We start from the raw sequence: 17,424 nt of genomic DNA, 5'->3' as shown, positions 1-17,424 counted from the left end.
TATAACCTACAAAATCACTCAGAGCAACATTTAGTCTCAATCTTGTTAACTTTCCATGACTATAAGAGATATAAGCATTAAATGAAGAAGTAATATGGAAAACATTTTCCAGTTATTTGAGTTTTCCATTATGTGATGTCATTCAGGCTCTCGTTTTTTAAATGAGGACTGAGCATGAACCAATATAATATGTTTGGGACTTACTGGAATTTAAATTCATATGCAGAAAACTTGAGTATCTTTGAGCAAGCCATACATAAACCCCCGACCTATTTATATATCAACACAACTAAATTGGAAGGAACCAGAGGGTGTTGGCAGTATAATAGTACTGTTATTCTGTGTAGTTTCTTTACATAGTTGATCGTTGCCCTGCTTCGTCAAGTTTGAGGTTTTGTTTTCTGGCTGCTTCACTATTGATCCTCAGATCAGATTTATCTGCATTACTGCCGTCTGTCATTGTGGATTCTGCTTCCGTGCCTTCAGGAGTCTCTCCAATGGGCCGCAAAACTTTAGCATTCTTTTCTGGGGGGCGCTTCCAATGGGACCGGCTTGCCATCCACAAAATAAGTGCACCAAATATGACAAGCAAAAGACCAAGACAGTTGACAAAAGTTGCCTCTGGTGGGGATGCACTATATGCAGGATTTTTCCTTTGGAAGGGAAAAAAAAAAGGTCAATTGTTTTAAAGACAATACTGGTCTAAAACCAGCAGTGTCCTGCTAGTTAGGAGGTCTTTTTAAAACAAACCAAAACAAAACAATGTCCCAATACTAGATGATTATTATTCTGTGCAAGCGGAAGTACAGTTTGCAATGAATTAAACAAGTGAAAAAAAATACTTACAATGAAAAGATAAGCTTTTCTGTGATTCCCATGAGAGCTGTTGCAATCACTGTTGCAAAGATGGTAAGACCTGAGTAAACATGTATTGGCATAAGAGCTGCTCGGAGAGGAACTGGAGCAAAAGGGAGCAGAAAGACAGCGAAACCCAAGAAGAGCTAAACACAAAACAGATCCATGGTTAAAGCTACATGGGAAACAAGTGGCACTTCTCAAGCAGAATAAAAATCATCATAAAATTCCATTTTGAGATATCTTCAGGTACAAATTTGAAAAGAATTGGCATTTTTATTTCTGAATATGTCTCCCTTCAAAACCAAAGCAGTAATTCTGGATTAGCACCTGGGAAGCAGAGATGAGATATTTTATAAATGATCCCACCCAATATCAATGTCCAAACTTACTGGTAATGCTAAAACTGCAACCAAACTAAGTACTGGAAACACAAGTTTTCAGTGTTACTAATTCAGTAATATATTAAAGGTGTGAGTAGCTATATTTTTACAGTCTCTTCAAGTCCTGTTCTCTGCTTCTGCTGTAGATTTTCACATAAATGAAGATCAGAAGGCTTTGGCTTGAGTGGACTAAATAATTCTACCTTGTTGGAGTTTTAGTTAAATTAAAGTACATGTCTTTAGAAGGGCAATGGTCTTTCAATATGTCAATCAGTTGGCATTTACAGAGTGAAGACGTGGGTGGGTGGTGTGAAATTATTCAGGGGACATGAGTCCTCCCATTATCACTAATTTTGTGATGGAAGATAACCCATCATGTCACATGGTTTCAGTCATATTGAGGCCCAATCATACTGAGGTTGCATCCCTTCTTTAGTTTGTTCTACTGTTACTCACCCCTGCTGCTAAATTAGAAATAGTGCATGAATTTGTATTTCATCTTGCTTTAACTTCCAGTCTTAGTCCTTGTTTTGTCTTTCCATGCTGGATTAAAGAGCCTGGTATTTTCTCCCTGGGAAGCTTTTTAATACACCATAATCAAGTCATCTCTTAATCTTCTTTAGATCTGCTGAACAGTTGGAGCGTTTTAAGTCTTTCACAGGAAGATATTTTTCCAGCTCTCAAATTACTTTTCCAGATTTTCTTTTCTTTTTTCTTTTAATTTTTTTACATAGTATTTCATATTAGTTTCGCTAATGCCATATATGGACATTAAGATAATCTCTTATTAGAGAATTTACTTTTCCTGTTGTCACAGCATTGAGAGAACTCCTTTTGAGCTTCATGTTGTCTTTGAGTACTTCTTTCCAGAGATGTTGCTTTTGAAGAGTCTCCATTTTCCATTTCTGCCCTATTCTTAAATTTATGTCCTTGCGCTATACTGTATTAACATAGATTTGGCTTAAATACAATATATTTACACTATTGTTCCTGCAGGTATAGTATTATGTGAGCATCCGCCCTCAATAATTTTTCAATTCTGAGATTGACATGACATTTCTGGCAAATGCCAAGTGTCTTCTCTATTAACAGAAATACTAATTTATTACTGTTTTTTAACAATAGTGCTCAATCACATAACGAACATCAGTCTCTGTCTGGAGACTTATATCCTAGTTTGGAGGAAGTAACACCACAGTTCTATTGATGAGACAGGCACGGCATTAAATGTCATTGATCACGTTTCTAGCAGCAAAATGAAAAGTAGAATTAAGATCTTATTTGCAATTCTTTATCTTAACCATTAGAAAAAAATGCTGATACTCAGTATAGTGGCAGCACAGATTTTCCTGAAATAACTGCATTATTAGGACAAGAAAATCTTAACATTCTTCCTTCTTATTCATTAGCTGTTGTTCAGCTATAAAGAATATGCTCAACAATGCTGCAATATGCTTTTTTTTTCCTAAGTGTTAAAACCACTATTTCAACACTATTTCTTGTACCTCCTAACCCGAGCGGTGAAGGATTAAAGTCCAGAACCCAAATCCCTCAGCTGGAGATTTTCTGTGCTTGAACACCAGATAATAATTAAGTCTTATTTTTTACTTTTTAGTGTTTTGGCAAAATAATTAAGAATGACAATTTGAAGGAACAAAATAAATTTCCATAGTATAATAACACAATATATGGAATTCAGAATGCATATGCAGAAAAATCACATCTGTATGTGTACACTAAATGTCAGGGCATGCCTGCTCTTCTTCTATGCCAAATGCAAAACGTACTACATTAGCTCATTTTAGATTATGATATCTCTAATTCTCTGCCAATAGGAGCAGTTAAAAGCATGCACACAAACATTGATCAAAGTTTTGCTGATTCAGGTAAAACGGTTAGCCCGTAGTAGCTCATTCAGATGTCAGATCCTTTAGATCTGCACTGCTGCCTGCTGCACTTGTTCTGCTGATAAACAAAAGTCTTGAGGCCAAGAAGTGACTACTTAAAATTATGATAGCTGGAAAAAAAAGAAAAACAATTACTTCATTTGAGACTTCCTTAATAAAAGCCCTAATTGTATTTAAATACGCTGCCAACAAACCAAATCACTTGCTTTAACTTCAGCAATTTATAGCACTTAGAAACACACTACTGCATAACTGAATAGTAAATAAACTGCCATTATCCCAGCAAATAAACAAAATATGCTTTAAAATACATTCTCCTTTGAAGTCAAGGATCCAGTATTTGCACATTTACATGCTAATTTGCCAAATCACAGAATGTAAAATGGGTATCCCAGTAGTTAGAGTGTATTAGTGAGGGTCTATTGTGCCTGAATTACTCACGGAATCACGGAATCACAGAGTTTCAGAGTTGGAAGGGACCTCTAAAGATTATCTAGTCCAACTCCCCTGCTAAAGCAGGATTGCCTAGAGCACATTACTCAGGACTGCATCCAGGCGGGTCTTGAAAATCTCCAGAGAAGGGGACTCCACAACCTCCCTGGGCAGCCTGTGCCAGTGCTCTGTCACCCTCACCATAAAGTTTTTCTGTGTATTTGAACGGAACTTCCTGTGTTCTAACTTGTGCCCATTGCCCCTCATCCTGTCACTGGGAACCATTGAAAAGAGCCTGGCTCCATCCTCCTTCAACCCACCCTTTAGAAACTTTTAAGTATTAATAAGGTCTCCCCTCAGCCTTCTCTTCTCCAGGCTAAAGAGTCCCAGCTCCTTCAGCCTTTCCTCATAAGGGAGATGCTCCACGCCCTTAATCATCTTAGTTGCCCTTCGCTGGACTCGCTCCAGCAGTTCCCTGTCCCTCTTGAACTGGGGAGCCCAAAACTGGACACAGTATTCCAGTTGTGGCCTCACCACTGCAGAGTAGAGGGGGAGAATGACCTCCCTCGACCTACTGGCCACACTCTTCCCTATGCAGCCCAGGATTCCACTGGCCTTTTTGGCGACAAGGGCACATTGCTGGGTCATGGATAATTTACTGTCTACTAGGACCCCCAGATCCTTCTCCTCAGAACTACTTCCCAGCAGGTCCGCCCCTAACCTACTTAACACATTCTTCAAATTTACAGCCTGTTTATAAATACTGTTAGATTCTGACCTGGAGAGAATAAAATATAACAGCAGTCAGCCCAATCCAGCTGTGCAGGCTGTACATGTTAGGAATGTTCTTGGCATTGTGGAATTCAAACACGGCTACCATAGAAACAATTGCAAGAATCATAGCTATGGTATTTAGTCCAGCATGTATGAACTTCATTAGGAGTTTGCTGCACTTCCAGGTCCAGGGCAACCGGTACACAATAATAGCTGAAGAAAGAACAGAAACAAGATGTTATGCCTTATATGATAACTTCTCTCAGATTTTAATAATCATGCATAGTTCCATTGTAAATTACAGGAAAATCCAACCTTTAATCCTCTAAAAAAGTCTTTTAAAAGTCTTTTTCTCCTACACATAGCATAGCATATTCCAAATATACAACTGAGGCTTAAATATAGCTTTTAGGAAGATTTCTTCCTAATTTAAAAAAAAAAAAAATTAACTGTGTTTCAAAAAAAAGAAGAGTAAACAACTTGGTATTGTCTTTTCCTCATTCCTTAAATTGATCTAACAGGGATTCTACATAGGGTTTTGATTTTTTTGCTACTAGTCAGATTGGAGAAATAGGGCCCAATTCTTATATCCAGAAGACCACCTACTGAGAAAGTGTGTAAGATTATTTTCTAATATTTATTCTCTTCGCCAACTTTGGATAATGCTGTTGTCTAATTGCGTAGATACTTATATGACTATCTATTGCATTGATATACGCAGCATGAGGGAATCATAACCTGACTCTTAAGAGACAAAAGGACTTGGCAATTACAGCTCTTCCCACAGTTAGATGAATGTAAGGGTTTTTTTGCCTTCATTTGCATTAATAACTCTAGCAGATAGTGTTTCGTCCAGTCTGAACAAAACAACATTCTAGTGATCTAACTCCAAACGGTCCATAAGAATAACTTAGACTAGGGCTGCTGCTTGTCAAGCTCTTTCCTGAAGGTCGCCACCGCTCCTTCCCTGCCACAACTGTCCCCTGCCCAAGTGTTTGCCACAGGGGACACACAGAGACCAGATCAGATCACTGAAGCACCAGGTACATCTGACTACAAACTAGGTAGCAATTCTGGATGTGTAACAGCACATACGTATATTCAGATAACAGTGGACAAATCCTAGAATCTTAGAATGGTTTAGGTTGGAAAGGACCTTGAAGATCATCAAGTTCCAACCTCCCTACCATAGGCAGGGACACCTCCCACTAGACCAGGTTGCCCCAAGCCACGTCTAGCCTGGCCTTGAACACCTCCAGGGATGGGGCCTCAACAACCTCTCTGGGCAACATGTTCCAGTGCCTTACCACCCACAAAGTAAAAAACTTCTTCCTGATGTTTAATCTGAGCCTGCCCTCTTCCAGTTTAAAGCCATTCCCCCTCGTCCTATCGCTACATGCCCTAGTAAAAAGTCCTTCCCCAGCTCTCCTGTAGGCCCCCTTTAGGTACTGGAAGGCTGCAATAAGATCTCCCTGGAGCCTTCTCTTCTCCAGGCTGAACAGCCCCAATTCTTTCAGCCTCTCCTCACAGGAGAGGTGCTCTAGCCCTCGGATCATCCTCATGGCTCTCCTCTGGCCACGCTCCAGCAGGTCCGTGTCCTTCTTAGGTTGGGGACTCCAGAGCTGGATGCAGTACTCCAGGTGGGGTCTCACAAGAGTGGAGTAGAGGGGCAGAATCACCTCCTTTGACCTGCTGGCCACACTTCTTTTGATGCAGCCCAGGATACGGTTGGCCATCTGGGCTGCGATTGCACATTGCTGGTTCATGTTGAGCTTCTCGTCAATCAACACACCCATGTCCTTCTCCTCAGGGCTGCTCTCCAGCCATTCCCCGCCGAACCTGTATTTGTGCTTGGGATTGCCCCATCCCAGATGTAGGACCTTGCACTTGGCCTTGTTGAACTGCATGAGGTTGGCTTGGGCCCACCTCTCCAGCCTGTCCAGGTCCCTCTGGATGGCATCCGTCCCCTCCAGCATGTCTACCTCACCAAACAGCTTGGTATCATCGGCAAACTTGCTGAGGGTGCACTCGACCCCACTGTCCATGTCGCCCACAAAGGTGTGGAACAGTACAGGTCCCAGTACCGATCCCTGTGGAACGCCACTCGTCACAGGTCTTCACTTGGACATCGAGCCGTTGACTGCAACTCTTTGAGTGCGACCGTCCAGCCAGTTCTTTATCCACCGAGTAGTCCATTTGTCGAATCCATGTCTCTCCAATTTAGAGACCAGGATATCGTGTGGGACAGTGTCAAACACTTTGCGCAAGTCCAAGTAGATGACATCAGTTGGTCTTCCCTTGTCCACTGCTGCTGTAACCCCTTCGTAGAAGGCCACCAAATTTGTCAGGCATGACTTGCCCTTGGTGAAGCCATGCTGGCTGTCACCAATCACCTCCTTATTTTCTATGGGCCTTAGCAGAGTTTCCAGGAGGATCTGCTCCATGATCTTGCCAGGCACAGAGGTGAGACTGACTAGCCTGTAGTTTCCAGGGTCTTCCTTGTTTCCCTTTTTGAAAATAGGGGTTATGTTTCCCCTTTTCCAGTTCTCAGGAACCTCGCCAGACCGCCACGACTTCTCAAATATGATGGCTAGTGGCTTAGCGACCTCATCTGCCAGTTCCCTCAGGACCCATGGATGTATCTCATCAGGTCCCGTGGACTTGTGCACCTTCAGATTCCTCAGGTGGTCTCGCACTTGATCTTCACCTACAGTGGGCGGTTCCCCATTTTCCCAATCCTCGCCTTTGGATTCTGTGTCATGGGTAGTGTGGCTGCAGTCCTTGCCAGTTAAGACTGAGGACGCTTGATCACTTGACCAATAAAGGCTAATGCCCACATCCATAATGTCTTGCCTGTAGCAGGCCACCTGACCAGTATGATGCAGTGGATGAGGCCCTCCACAGACAGACAGGAGAGACAGACATTCACAGGCCCTGGTCCTCATGGGGGACTTCGACCACCCCAGTATCTGTTGGAGGGACAACACAGCAGGGCACAAGCAATCCAGGAAGTTCCTGGAATGCGTCGATGACAGCTTCCTTCTCCAAATGGTAGAGGAGCCAACAAGGAGAAGAGCTATGCTGGAGATTGTCCTTACAAACAAGGAGAGGCTGACGGGGAATGTCAAGCTTGAGGGCAGCCTTGGCTGCAGCGATCATGAAATGGTAGAGTTCAAGATCCATAGGGCAGCGAGGAAGGTGAGCAGCAAGCTCACTATCCTGCACTTCAGGAGAGCCGACTTTGGCCTCTTGAGGGATCTGTTTGGTAGGGTACCATGGGATAAAGCACTGGAGGGAAGAGGGGCACAAGGAAGCTAGTTAGTATTCAAGGTTCACCTCCTCCAAGCTCAGGAGCGATCTATCCCAACAAAGAAGTCAGGCAAAAAAGCCAGGAAGCCTGCATGGATGAATAAGGAGCTCCTGGACGCACTCAAAAGCAAAAAGGGTGGAAGCAAGCACAGGTAGCCTGGGAGGAACACAGAGAAACTGTCTGAGCAGCCGGGGATCAGATTAGGAAAACTAAACCCCAGATAGAATTAAATAATTAAATCTGGCCAGGGACATCAAGGGCAACAAGAAAAACTTCTGTAAGTATGTCAGTGATAAAAGAAAGACTAGGGAAAATGTAGCCCCTTTCTGGAACGAAACAGACCTGGTCACCCAGGATATGGAAAAGGCTGAGGTACTCAATGACTTTTTTGACTCAGTCTTCATCGGCAAGGGCTCTAACCACTCTGTCCAAGTCGCAGAAGGCAAAGGCAGGAGCTGTGAGAATGAAGAACCGCCCACTGTAGGTGAAGATCCAGTATGAGAGCATTTGAGGAACCTGAAGGTACACAGGCCCATGGGACCTGGTGAAATCCATCCATGGGTCCTGGGGGAACTGGTGGATGAAGTTGCTAAACCACTTTCCATTGTATTTAAAATGTCGTGGCAGTCAGGTGAAGTTCCCACTGATTGGAAAAGGGGAAACACAACCCACATATTCAAAAAAGGGATAAAGGAAGACCCTGGGAACTACAGGCCGGTCAGTCTCACCTTTGTGCCTGGCAAGATCATGGAGCAGATCCTCCTGGAAACTCTGCTAAGGCACATGGAAAATAAGGTGATTGGTGACATGGCTTCAATAAGGACAAGTTAGGCCTGACAAATCTGGTGACCTTCTTTGATGGGGTTACAGCATTGCTGCATAAGAGGAGAGCAACTGATGTCATCTACCTGGACTTGTGCAAGGTGTTTGATGCTGTCCCACACGACATCCTTGTCTCTAAATCGCAGAGACATGGGTTTGATGGATACAACACTCGGTGGATAAGGAACTGGCTGGATGGTCACACTGAAAAGACTTGCGGTCAATGGCTCAATGTCCAAGTGGAAATCAGTGACGAGTGGTGTTCCTCAGGGGTCGGTACTGGGACTGGTACTATTTAATGTCTTTGTTGGCGACATGGATGTTGGGGTTGAGTGCACCCTTAGCAAGTTTGCCGACAACTCCAAGCTGTGTGGTGCAGTCGACAAGCTGGAGGGAAGGGATGCCATTCAGAGGGACCTTGACAGGCTTGGAGGTGGGTCCATGCCAACCTCATGCAGTTCAACCGGGCCAAGTGCAGGGTCCTGCACGTGCATCGAGGCAATCCCAAGCACAAATACAGGCTGGGTGGAGAATGGGATGAGAGCAGTCCCGAGAAGAAGGACTTGGGGGTGTTGGTTGATGAGAAGCTCAACATGACCTGGCAATGTGCACTCACAGCCCAGAAAGCCAACTGCATCCTGGGCTGCATCAAAAGAAGCATGGCCAGCAGGTGGAGGGAGGTGATTCTGTCCCTCTACTCTGCTCTTATGAGATCCCACCTGGAGTACCGCAACCAGCTTTGGAGTCCTCAGCACAAGAAGTACTAGAGCTGTTGGAGTGAGTCCAGAGGAGGGCCACGAAGATGATCAGAGGGCCGGAGCACCTCTCCTATGAAAGACAGGCTGAGAGAGTTGGGATTGTTCAGCCTGGAGAAGAGAAGGCTCCGGGGAGACAAGGGCATGTAGTGATAGGATAAGGGGTAATGGCTTCAAACTGGAAGAAGGTAGATTTAGGTTAGATATCAGGAAAACATTTTTCACTATGACTGTGGTGAAACACAGGCACAGGTTGCCCAGAGAAGCTGTGGATGCTCCATCCCTGGAGGTGTTCAAGGCCAGGCTGGATGGGACTTTGTGCAACCTGGTCTAGTGGGAGATGTCCCTGCCTATAGCAGGGGGGTTGGAACTAGATGATCTTTAAGGTCCCTTCCAACCATTCTATAATTCATCTGATTTGTCACATCCTCATTTAAGGTTTCTGCTTATGAAATTACATTCTAATCTTTATATATAATTAGCTATACTAAATCAAAAGAATAAGAATATATGCTGTTCCAAACATTAAGAAATAGATGTGCACCAGAAAAACAAAAAACAAAAAACAACAAACCAAACCAAAACTGATAAATGCAAAGATTAAGAATTTACTTAAGTGATTCTCATGTGCCGTACTCATTCCTTCTCCATAACCCTAGCATTTTATGCAGAAAACATAGGTTATGGAAAATAAATAGGATATTCATTCTGTATGTTGTGAGGAATAATAATAAATGACAAATTAATTTCAAAGTTCTGTTTACTTTTTTTTTTTTACTTGGATGCATGCCAGGAAATACAGTACTGCACTAAATAATTCACAAAGAAAACACTGTTCACAAGTGAAATTTCCAGACTCCGATCAGATTTTAAATCAATGTATGCTTTTACATACTGTGTGAAAATATAACACTGGAATGAAAGTGTCCCTTAGAATATTTAAATGTATACAGCACTCAGGTAGTTCTCAGCTTTCTACTTTTAAAAAGTAGCAATAGTAAATCCTACAAAATCAGGAAGATAGAAGCCTTGTTTTTAAGACAGTTTGACAGTAATCGGTATGATTCGGCACACTAAGCTTATGATCGCCTCCAATAGCTCCCCAAAAGTTGTATGATAGTTTTATATCTTTCATTGAAATAATTCATTCAATAGTTCATATTGAAATAATTGCCTGCATCAGAGTATTATTAATTAACTTAGTACTAATCATTATGCTTTCTAATTTTGTAAAGCAGGTAGGCCAAAAGGCCCCAAATAAGACTCAACATCCCATGAGGATATTCCCAGTAAATCTTCCTTGCTCCATCTCACCATATGGCCTATAGTATTGTCAGTAATTTATTCCACGTGCAGCAGAGTACTGGACTCTAGATGTCTTGAAGTAAACTTGATGTGCAGAGGTCCTGGTCTCAGTTTTCAGTATTTGATCTCAGAGGGTCAAGTCCAGGCTAAAATCTTTGTGTAATGTTTTTCTTTAGTGCATAAGATGCTGTCATGTAGTTCATTTAACTTCCAAAATCACTATCAAACTCCTTAGTCACTTGTCCACACAGTCGCAGATCGCTATCTGAGCCATGATTTTTTTTTGGTTGTTTCCCATAAACAGGATGATAGAAGAGCAAAGAATACAGACTAATGGTTTGGACACTTGTTAACAATAGCATGTGTTAGCATGTTACATGCCACAGCCCAGGACATATGCATGATAGCAGAATTTGGTTTAACCCTCTTTCCATGAAGGCTATGTGTAAAGTTATAAATTGCAACTTGAGCAGATCTGACTGTTTATCACTGTGAAAACACACAGACCTGTTTCCCCATCACCACTTTTGTTCCAGTTCTGTGTGCTTCCTCCTGCCTTTGTCATAACTGGTGCTTTTCTGACCAGCAGGAGGAAGCAAGACAATTTGGGGAACAAGGGGAAGAGGATGAGGAAGATTCTGCTTTCAGTGGTGCAAGCTCTTAAAAACTGACTCAGACATGATGTGTAATTTCATCTCAAAATTAAAATAGTCTGGGTTAAAAGCACATACACAGTTACAGCATTTTTAGTGGTGACATACTAAAGCAGTCCTGTGAAGAACTTTCTCTAGGTACAGCATCTCTACTACTGTTAAGAGATTTGATAGTCTAGGCATCCTTAGACACAACTTCTTCACTCAGATCTCACTCCTGTTTTGAGCTCCGATTTTAAATCACATCACATAGGGCAGAGTGATCTTGCAGTATCTTGTACGTGGCGTGGGATGCCTGTTATTTGCCAAATCAACAAAGCAAAATTCTAGAGCTAGCTCTCTAGTATTTCTGACTGGCACGTGCTTCACGTGCCGTTGGGAGGTGTCCTGGATTGCTCATAAGACGCCTTCCACTTAGAAGGCACACAGTGTGGTTCTGTGAGTGCGCTGGGGATGCACAGCTCAGTACCTCACAACTGTCAGAAAGGAATGTTCCTCTTCACTCCTCCTGTTTCCTCTCCTGATCCTCCAGTTGCTTACCTTTGGCAAGCTCTGAATGCTCACTAGATTCTTTGGGAACCACTTTAACACCACAATGGACAAGTGCCCATTTATGATTTCAAAGGGACTCAAACTAATCTCATCAAGTGAGCTGGCTCTTCACAAGTTGCCTGTGATGAAATCCTTACAGCTCTGCAGTCATTTGCCCTTCCAATTCTTGAGAATTTTGCAGCCCATTGGATGTTAGAAACTTCAGCAATTAGCTATTTTCCTTTGAACAGATGTTTTGTTATGTTTGAAGCAGAGGTGATCATGTTAAGTCAGGTAATTCAGGGCAAGCATTATCTTTAGATGTGATTTCAAGATGAAAGACTATGCTTACTTTAAAATAGATTTGCACTCCTCCTTGCTCTTGCACATTGTCCACCACCTCCCTTCTCCCATCTGTGGCACTTCTGAGACCCTTTGTGCTGGCAATTCAACCTTCTATTCCAGCAAAAACTGTATTTGGGGTGGGTGAATGTTAGTTTTCTGCTAGTTGAGTTAATTCAGTTTATGGGTCTGACAAGGGCCAGAGCGGGCACAAACCAACCAGTAGGAAGATGAAGTCTGAGTCAAGGAGAAAGCTGAAAGGGACAACTGGAGGAGAAGTAGGAATATTTCAGCCATAGTGAGCTGTTAGATTGTCTCCCCCACCTATAACTTCATCCATACAGCTGAAATTTAATTGACTCTGTAACATCACATGGTAATGTGGCAAACCTTCTGTTTTCTCTGTAAAAGCTCTTAAGTAACATTCCTATTGTATTCCTTTATTAATATATTGCTGATGTTAGGCTACATCCTCATGTTTTAAGCCTGTTTAAAATACAAGTTATATGATATTCATAAGTCATATATGATGAGGAATATTAATTGTGCATCTTCCAAGATTTATAGTGTCAACCTACAACTTTACTGTACAGAGTTTACATGTGACTCATAAGCAGTAGAAGCTTGATCTGAGGATGGGAGACAAAGACTGCCCCACCCTCCTTGTTCTGACTCACTCTTTATTCAGTCTTCTACAACCCCCAAAACCACCATGCTGCTCCTCAGTCTGCAACAGACTGTCACATCTCTGTAGAAAAAAATATTCTTTTATCAGGTGAGTAATGGGAAATCCTCAAAAAAACATTTATTCCACATCGTATCTTGATGGGTTTCTTAATTAGTCCTTTGGGAGAGAACCAAACATTACCATTTGCAGGCCAAACATGAACGAGCATGCAGATACTCCTTTGGAGCATACCCTGTGTCTACAGTCAATGTGCAACATTTCTACATGTAAAACAAGACAGAATTCCTTATTTACTTATTTAACCCATTCTATCACACTACTCTGCCTTCAAGCCCTTCTTAAAACTCACTTTTTCCTCATGGTTTTTTTTCCTATCTTATTCTTTTCAAAAATGTTGCTGTACTAATATGCATACAGACTTTTATTGCCTGTGTTTTTCCCACTTTAAGCCTAGAAAATCATCTGGACAATTACTGTGTACTGACAGTGTTTTGTCAGGTATCATTTACCTATAGATGCTGATCCACAAATAGTAAGTATTAATATTAACATGCCTACAGCTTTCTCATTTGATTGACAAGATATATACAACACTTCTATCAGGGTACATTTAGTTCCCAATATGCACATTATTATAGTCATCCCTTCTACCTCCTACAGACCAACAATACAACATTTCTATCCTTTGTATAGACTTTAATGAACTCAAGAAACAGTTGATTTGGTTATTATTTCAAATCCTCCACACAAATTTAACCAAGATATTTATGAGCTATTCCTTCCTCCTTTTAACTACTGAAAGACTTCTTTTTCTTGTATGTGTGCTAAGAGGTATCCTATTCCCCAGCCTCATCCAAATTACTTTGAATTCAGTGGCAGACTTCAGTCAACCAAATTTTAATCAGATTCACAGTGGTATCTTATCTGTTGAGATTTCACCTGATTTACTACAATACTGCTTCAGTTTCTGACTTTGCTTTTCTTGTTATATAATAGGATTTCCTCCCCAAACAATGCTCTATTATCAGTGAATTCATTGTATATGTTCTTTTTTTTTTTTTTTTTTGAGCTATGTTAAACTTCCATTTACTTTACATATATCCTTACCTACACAAAGCTTGAGGCAACATCCTCACTCTGTGACACGGGGAAAAACTGAGTTTCAGAGAAAAAAAAAAAACGAAAACGCGCAGGAAAAAGCTGCAGAAAACCTCCCCCTATTTTCTTCAAAAAGTCAATGCTTATATAAAAAAACAGTAGTTTGATCACAGTAAGTAGTATAGATCTTTGTAAAGTCACCAGGTGTTTCTCATTGCTTATTTATAGCCTGAAATTTCACTTCCTATTGAGCAATATTATGTAAAACAACTTCAAACTATTGTTTATTGCTCAACAGCAATTTGTAACTTGAAGCCACAAAGCTGAGAACACACCCCACTCCCATTGAAAAAATGAAATTTGCTGTGTGTGTTCAAATCACAACATTCTCTTCATAGCCAGAACTAGACTGCCACCCACTCCTCCCGCATCTTCCGACCTTTGCCTGGCTGGGCTCCTGCCGAAGAGCGAGCACACATGTGATGCAAACAACATGTTCCACTGGAATGAGTGTCTGGATGTGCTGGACAATTTTTCTGGCTGGATGAACGTGGTATATCATTCAGTGGTGAAGCAGATGTAAATAAGGTTATTAAAAGTGAAATTCTAAGTTTGTCTAGACAAAATTCCAGTTTATCTTCTATTACAAAGAAAAAATACTCCTGCTTACATTTATACTATAAGTCTCCTGAGGTTCTTCATAACTTAAGAACAGTAAAATCTTCCCCGTCCTCTCCCCCCAAAAGTTAGTGGTAAAACTGTGGAAGAATTTCCACTGTTCTCTGCAGTATTTATTTGCCCTTCTTGGAGATGTTACTAATGTTTCACTTAGTTCTCTTCATGTTGAAACTACCAGGAATTTTGTCACTGACTTTATGAAAACTTACTGTTGGAAGCTGTTACCTCTGTCATATTTTTAGTTTTAATGCAATTAGCATTAATTGACCCTCCCAAATTTCAGGATTTTTAAGGCACAGCCCAGTGCCCTCATTTTTGCAATATTTAGCTCTAGTTTAAATATATTCACAGGCCAGATAAGCACCTCTGTGGTGCTCTGTCATTATCTGCTTTTCAAACGTTACTGAGAGCATTATGGTTTTCTTTCCTAAATTGATACTGTTTATCAACTACAGTGTGTGTAATTTAGTTGTTTTCCTGGAATTAGCCAGTTACGCTAACAGCAAAAAACACAGCTGAAACTCCAGGATTCCTGTTGGCCTCAAGGAACAACCCTTGCACTTAAGACCTAACATACTAATTAAAAAATGGAAAAAAAGATACCGTTCATGTTGTAAGTGTAATGGGGAACATTTAAAAGCCAGTCCAAGGCTGAACTCTATGCTAGCAAAAGTTTATACACTCTATAAAAACCGAAAAAACACCACTGCATCGTAATCACTGTCTGTTATTTAGGCGAGAGAATTAAGAATGAATGTGAAAGATGTATTTTACAAAACAATTTACGCTAACTCTGGGCTGATGAATTGCATTTTAACGATGCTTCTGGTGCTACATTTTCTCTGGCACAAGCCCCGTTCCTGGATCTAGCTTCAGTGGTACTGCACTTTCCTTTCTCCTCTCGGGACGTGGGAGGGAGCCAAACGAGAGGGAGCCAAGAGGGAGAGACTTTCCTCGGGCAGCCTTTCTGGCATCTCGCTTCTCAACTTGCATAAGTTCGGGCTGACTAGGAAAACACACCTCGCAAGCGTTACTCAAAGTGCGAGGCAATCCCAGGCCAGGGTAAACAAGTGCTTGCAGGAAAAAAAAAAAAAAAACCCAACAAAACCAAACAACAACAAATCCCACATATATAGCAGTTTCGGCTTGTTACAAGGGACTCTTTGTCCCGTCCCGGGCAGCGCTGGCTTTCCGAAGGGGCTCCGGCCGTACACGGCGGGCTGCTGCGCTCCCGCTGTCACCCGCCACCGGCCGCCCCGCTCCCCGCCGCCCCGGCTCCCCCCGTCCCCCCTCCGTGCCAGCCCCGGGCCCGCTCCCCGGACGCACCGATGCCCTGGATGAAGACGAAGCCGGTGATGACGAGGACGGGGTGCCAGTTGAACTCCCGCGGGCTGCCATCCCAGCTCAACCCTTCGCGGTAGTGGAAGACCCAGACGAGGGAGAAGATGACGGAGACGAAGCCGACCAGCAACGCCGAGACCAGCAGCGCCAAGAATCGCCCGTAGTCCTCCATCTTCCTCAACCCCCGTGCGCGGCAGCGAGCGCCGCGAAGGAGGGGCCGGGCCGGGCCGGGCGGGCGGTGCCACCGCAGCACTTCGCGCCCCTCCGCCCTGCCCGCCGTCGGGCCGGCCTCCCGCCGCCGTCCCAGCACTGCTGCTTCCCCAGGAGGGTGTTGCGGGTCTGTGTGTTTGTGTGTGGCGGTCCCCGGCCAGGGCTCTCCCCGCTCCCCCCGGCCCTGGAGGGAGGGAGCTGATGTTCGCGGGTTTGGGGCTGCAGCGGAGGTCGGCGGGTGCGGTGAGTGAGGACACTCAGGGGCCGCCGGAATTTACAGACCGGCCATAAAGATAAGCCAGCGCAGCCTTAAGCAGTAACAGATAAAGCGGGAAGGGTGCTGTCATGAAGAGGCAGAGAGGGCATACAGAAAATGCAGAGTAGGAGCACGTGTGAAGACACTGATGGAGTGTACCTGGAGCACACCTTCTGCCCTGGTGTTATGAAGAACCCACAACTATTTATTGTCATTTAGACAACTATTCTTATCACCCAATGACCGCTCCCCACCCAGAAAAGGAAATCGGGAAAAACAAGGAAACCCAAGGGTTGAAATATAAACAGATTTAATAAGACTAAATAATTAACATTAATAATAATAAAGAACCAGTATTGGTCCCAATACCAATATAAAATACACAAGGATTATACTGAGCCAATTGCATCAGTAGGAAGCTCTGCACTCCCAGCAGTGGACAGCAACCATCGGACATGGCGAGTCCTATGGCTTCAGGAGAACAGAAAGGCCCCAGCTGTCTGGCACCGGGGCAAGAAGTTCTCAGGATTGCAGCCGTCAAGGAAGAGAGACAACTCCTCAGCACACTTTCTAATTTATATTGAATATGACATTCATGGTATGAAATAATCCTGTTGGCCAGTTTGGGTCAAGTGCCTGGGTCTTGCTCCTCCTCATCCCTGCACCTGACTAACTCGAAAACGCTGAGACCTTGAAACCTGCATACCGTAGCTGGCTATAGAGTAAATATTTTCACCAATTCAGATGCTAGAGTCTCCTAAAAATGCAGTTTCCCCTAGCATTAGAAGAGACCTTACCAAAAAGTAAAATTACTGAAAGATAAATTAATCCTGTTTCGCTCAAACCAGGACATATGATCATCCCCTTCCTATTGGATTCACTGAGAGCTGTAAATGTAAAACAGATACTAACCAGTTTCATACAAGGACTCTGGCCTAAGCATGCAGGAGTATTTGAGCATTGTTCTGTTGAATAGCATCAAATATATCAAATACCCACTAGCCAAGAAAGGGAACGCCTTAGGACAATTCCAACAGGTATGGAAAGGCCTGTTGCAGGGAAGTTAGAGAGGAAAATGGTAGAA

At 42.8% G+C, this 17,424-nt stretch overlaps 1 protein-coding gene across 1 annotated transcript; it reads right to left on the bottom strand.

Moving 5' to 3' along the window:
- Positions 1-215: 215 nt before the first annotated feature.
- On the bottom strand, positions 216-16,058 carry CYBRD1 (cytochrome b reductase 1). The gene is made up of 4 exons (XM_082483745.1): positions 15,860-16,058; positions 4,356-4,564; positions 847-1,001; positions 216-653 (listed from the first exon to the last, which is right to left on the bottom strand). The coding sequence occupies exons 1-4, from the start codon at positions 16,044-16,046 to the stop codon at positions 353-355; spliced, it is 852 nt and encodes a 283-aa protein (XP_082339871.1). The 5' UTR covers positions 16,047-16,058; the 3' UTR covers positions 216-352.
- Positions 16,059-17,424: the final 1,366 nt, after the last annotated feature.

Source organism: Vanellus vanellus (assembly GCF_965231255.1).
Source record: "Vanellus vanellus genome assembly, chromosome: 5".
In the NCBI taxonomy this organism is placed as follows: domain Eukaryota; kingdom Metazoa; phylum Chordata; class Aves; order Charadriiformes; family Charadriidae; genus Vanellus; species Vanellus vanellus.
Note: the sequence above shows the minus strand (reverse complement) of the source record. Positions and strands in the feature narration are given on the sequence as shown.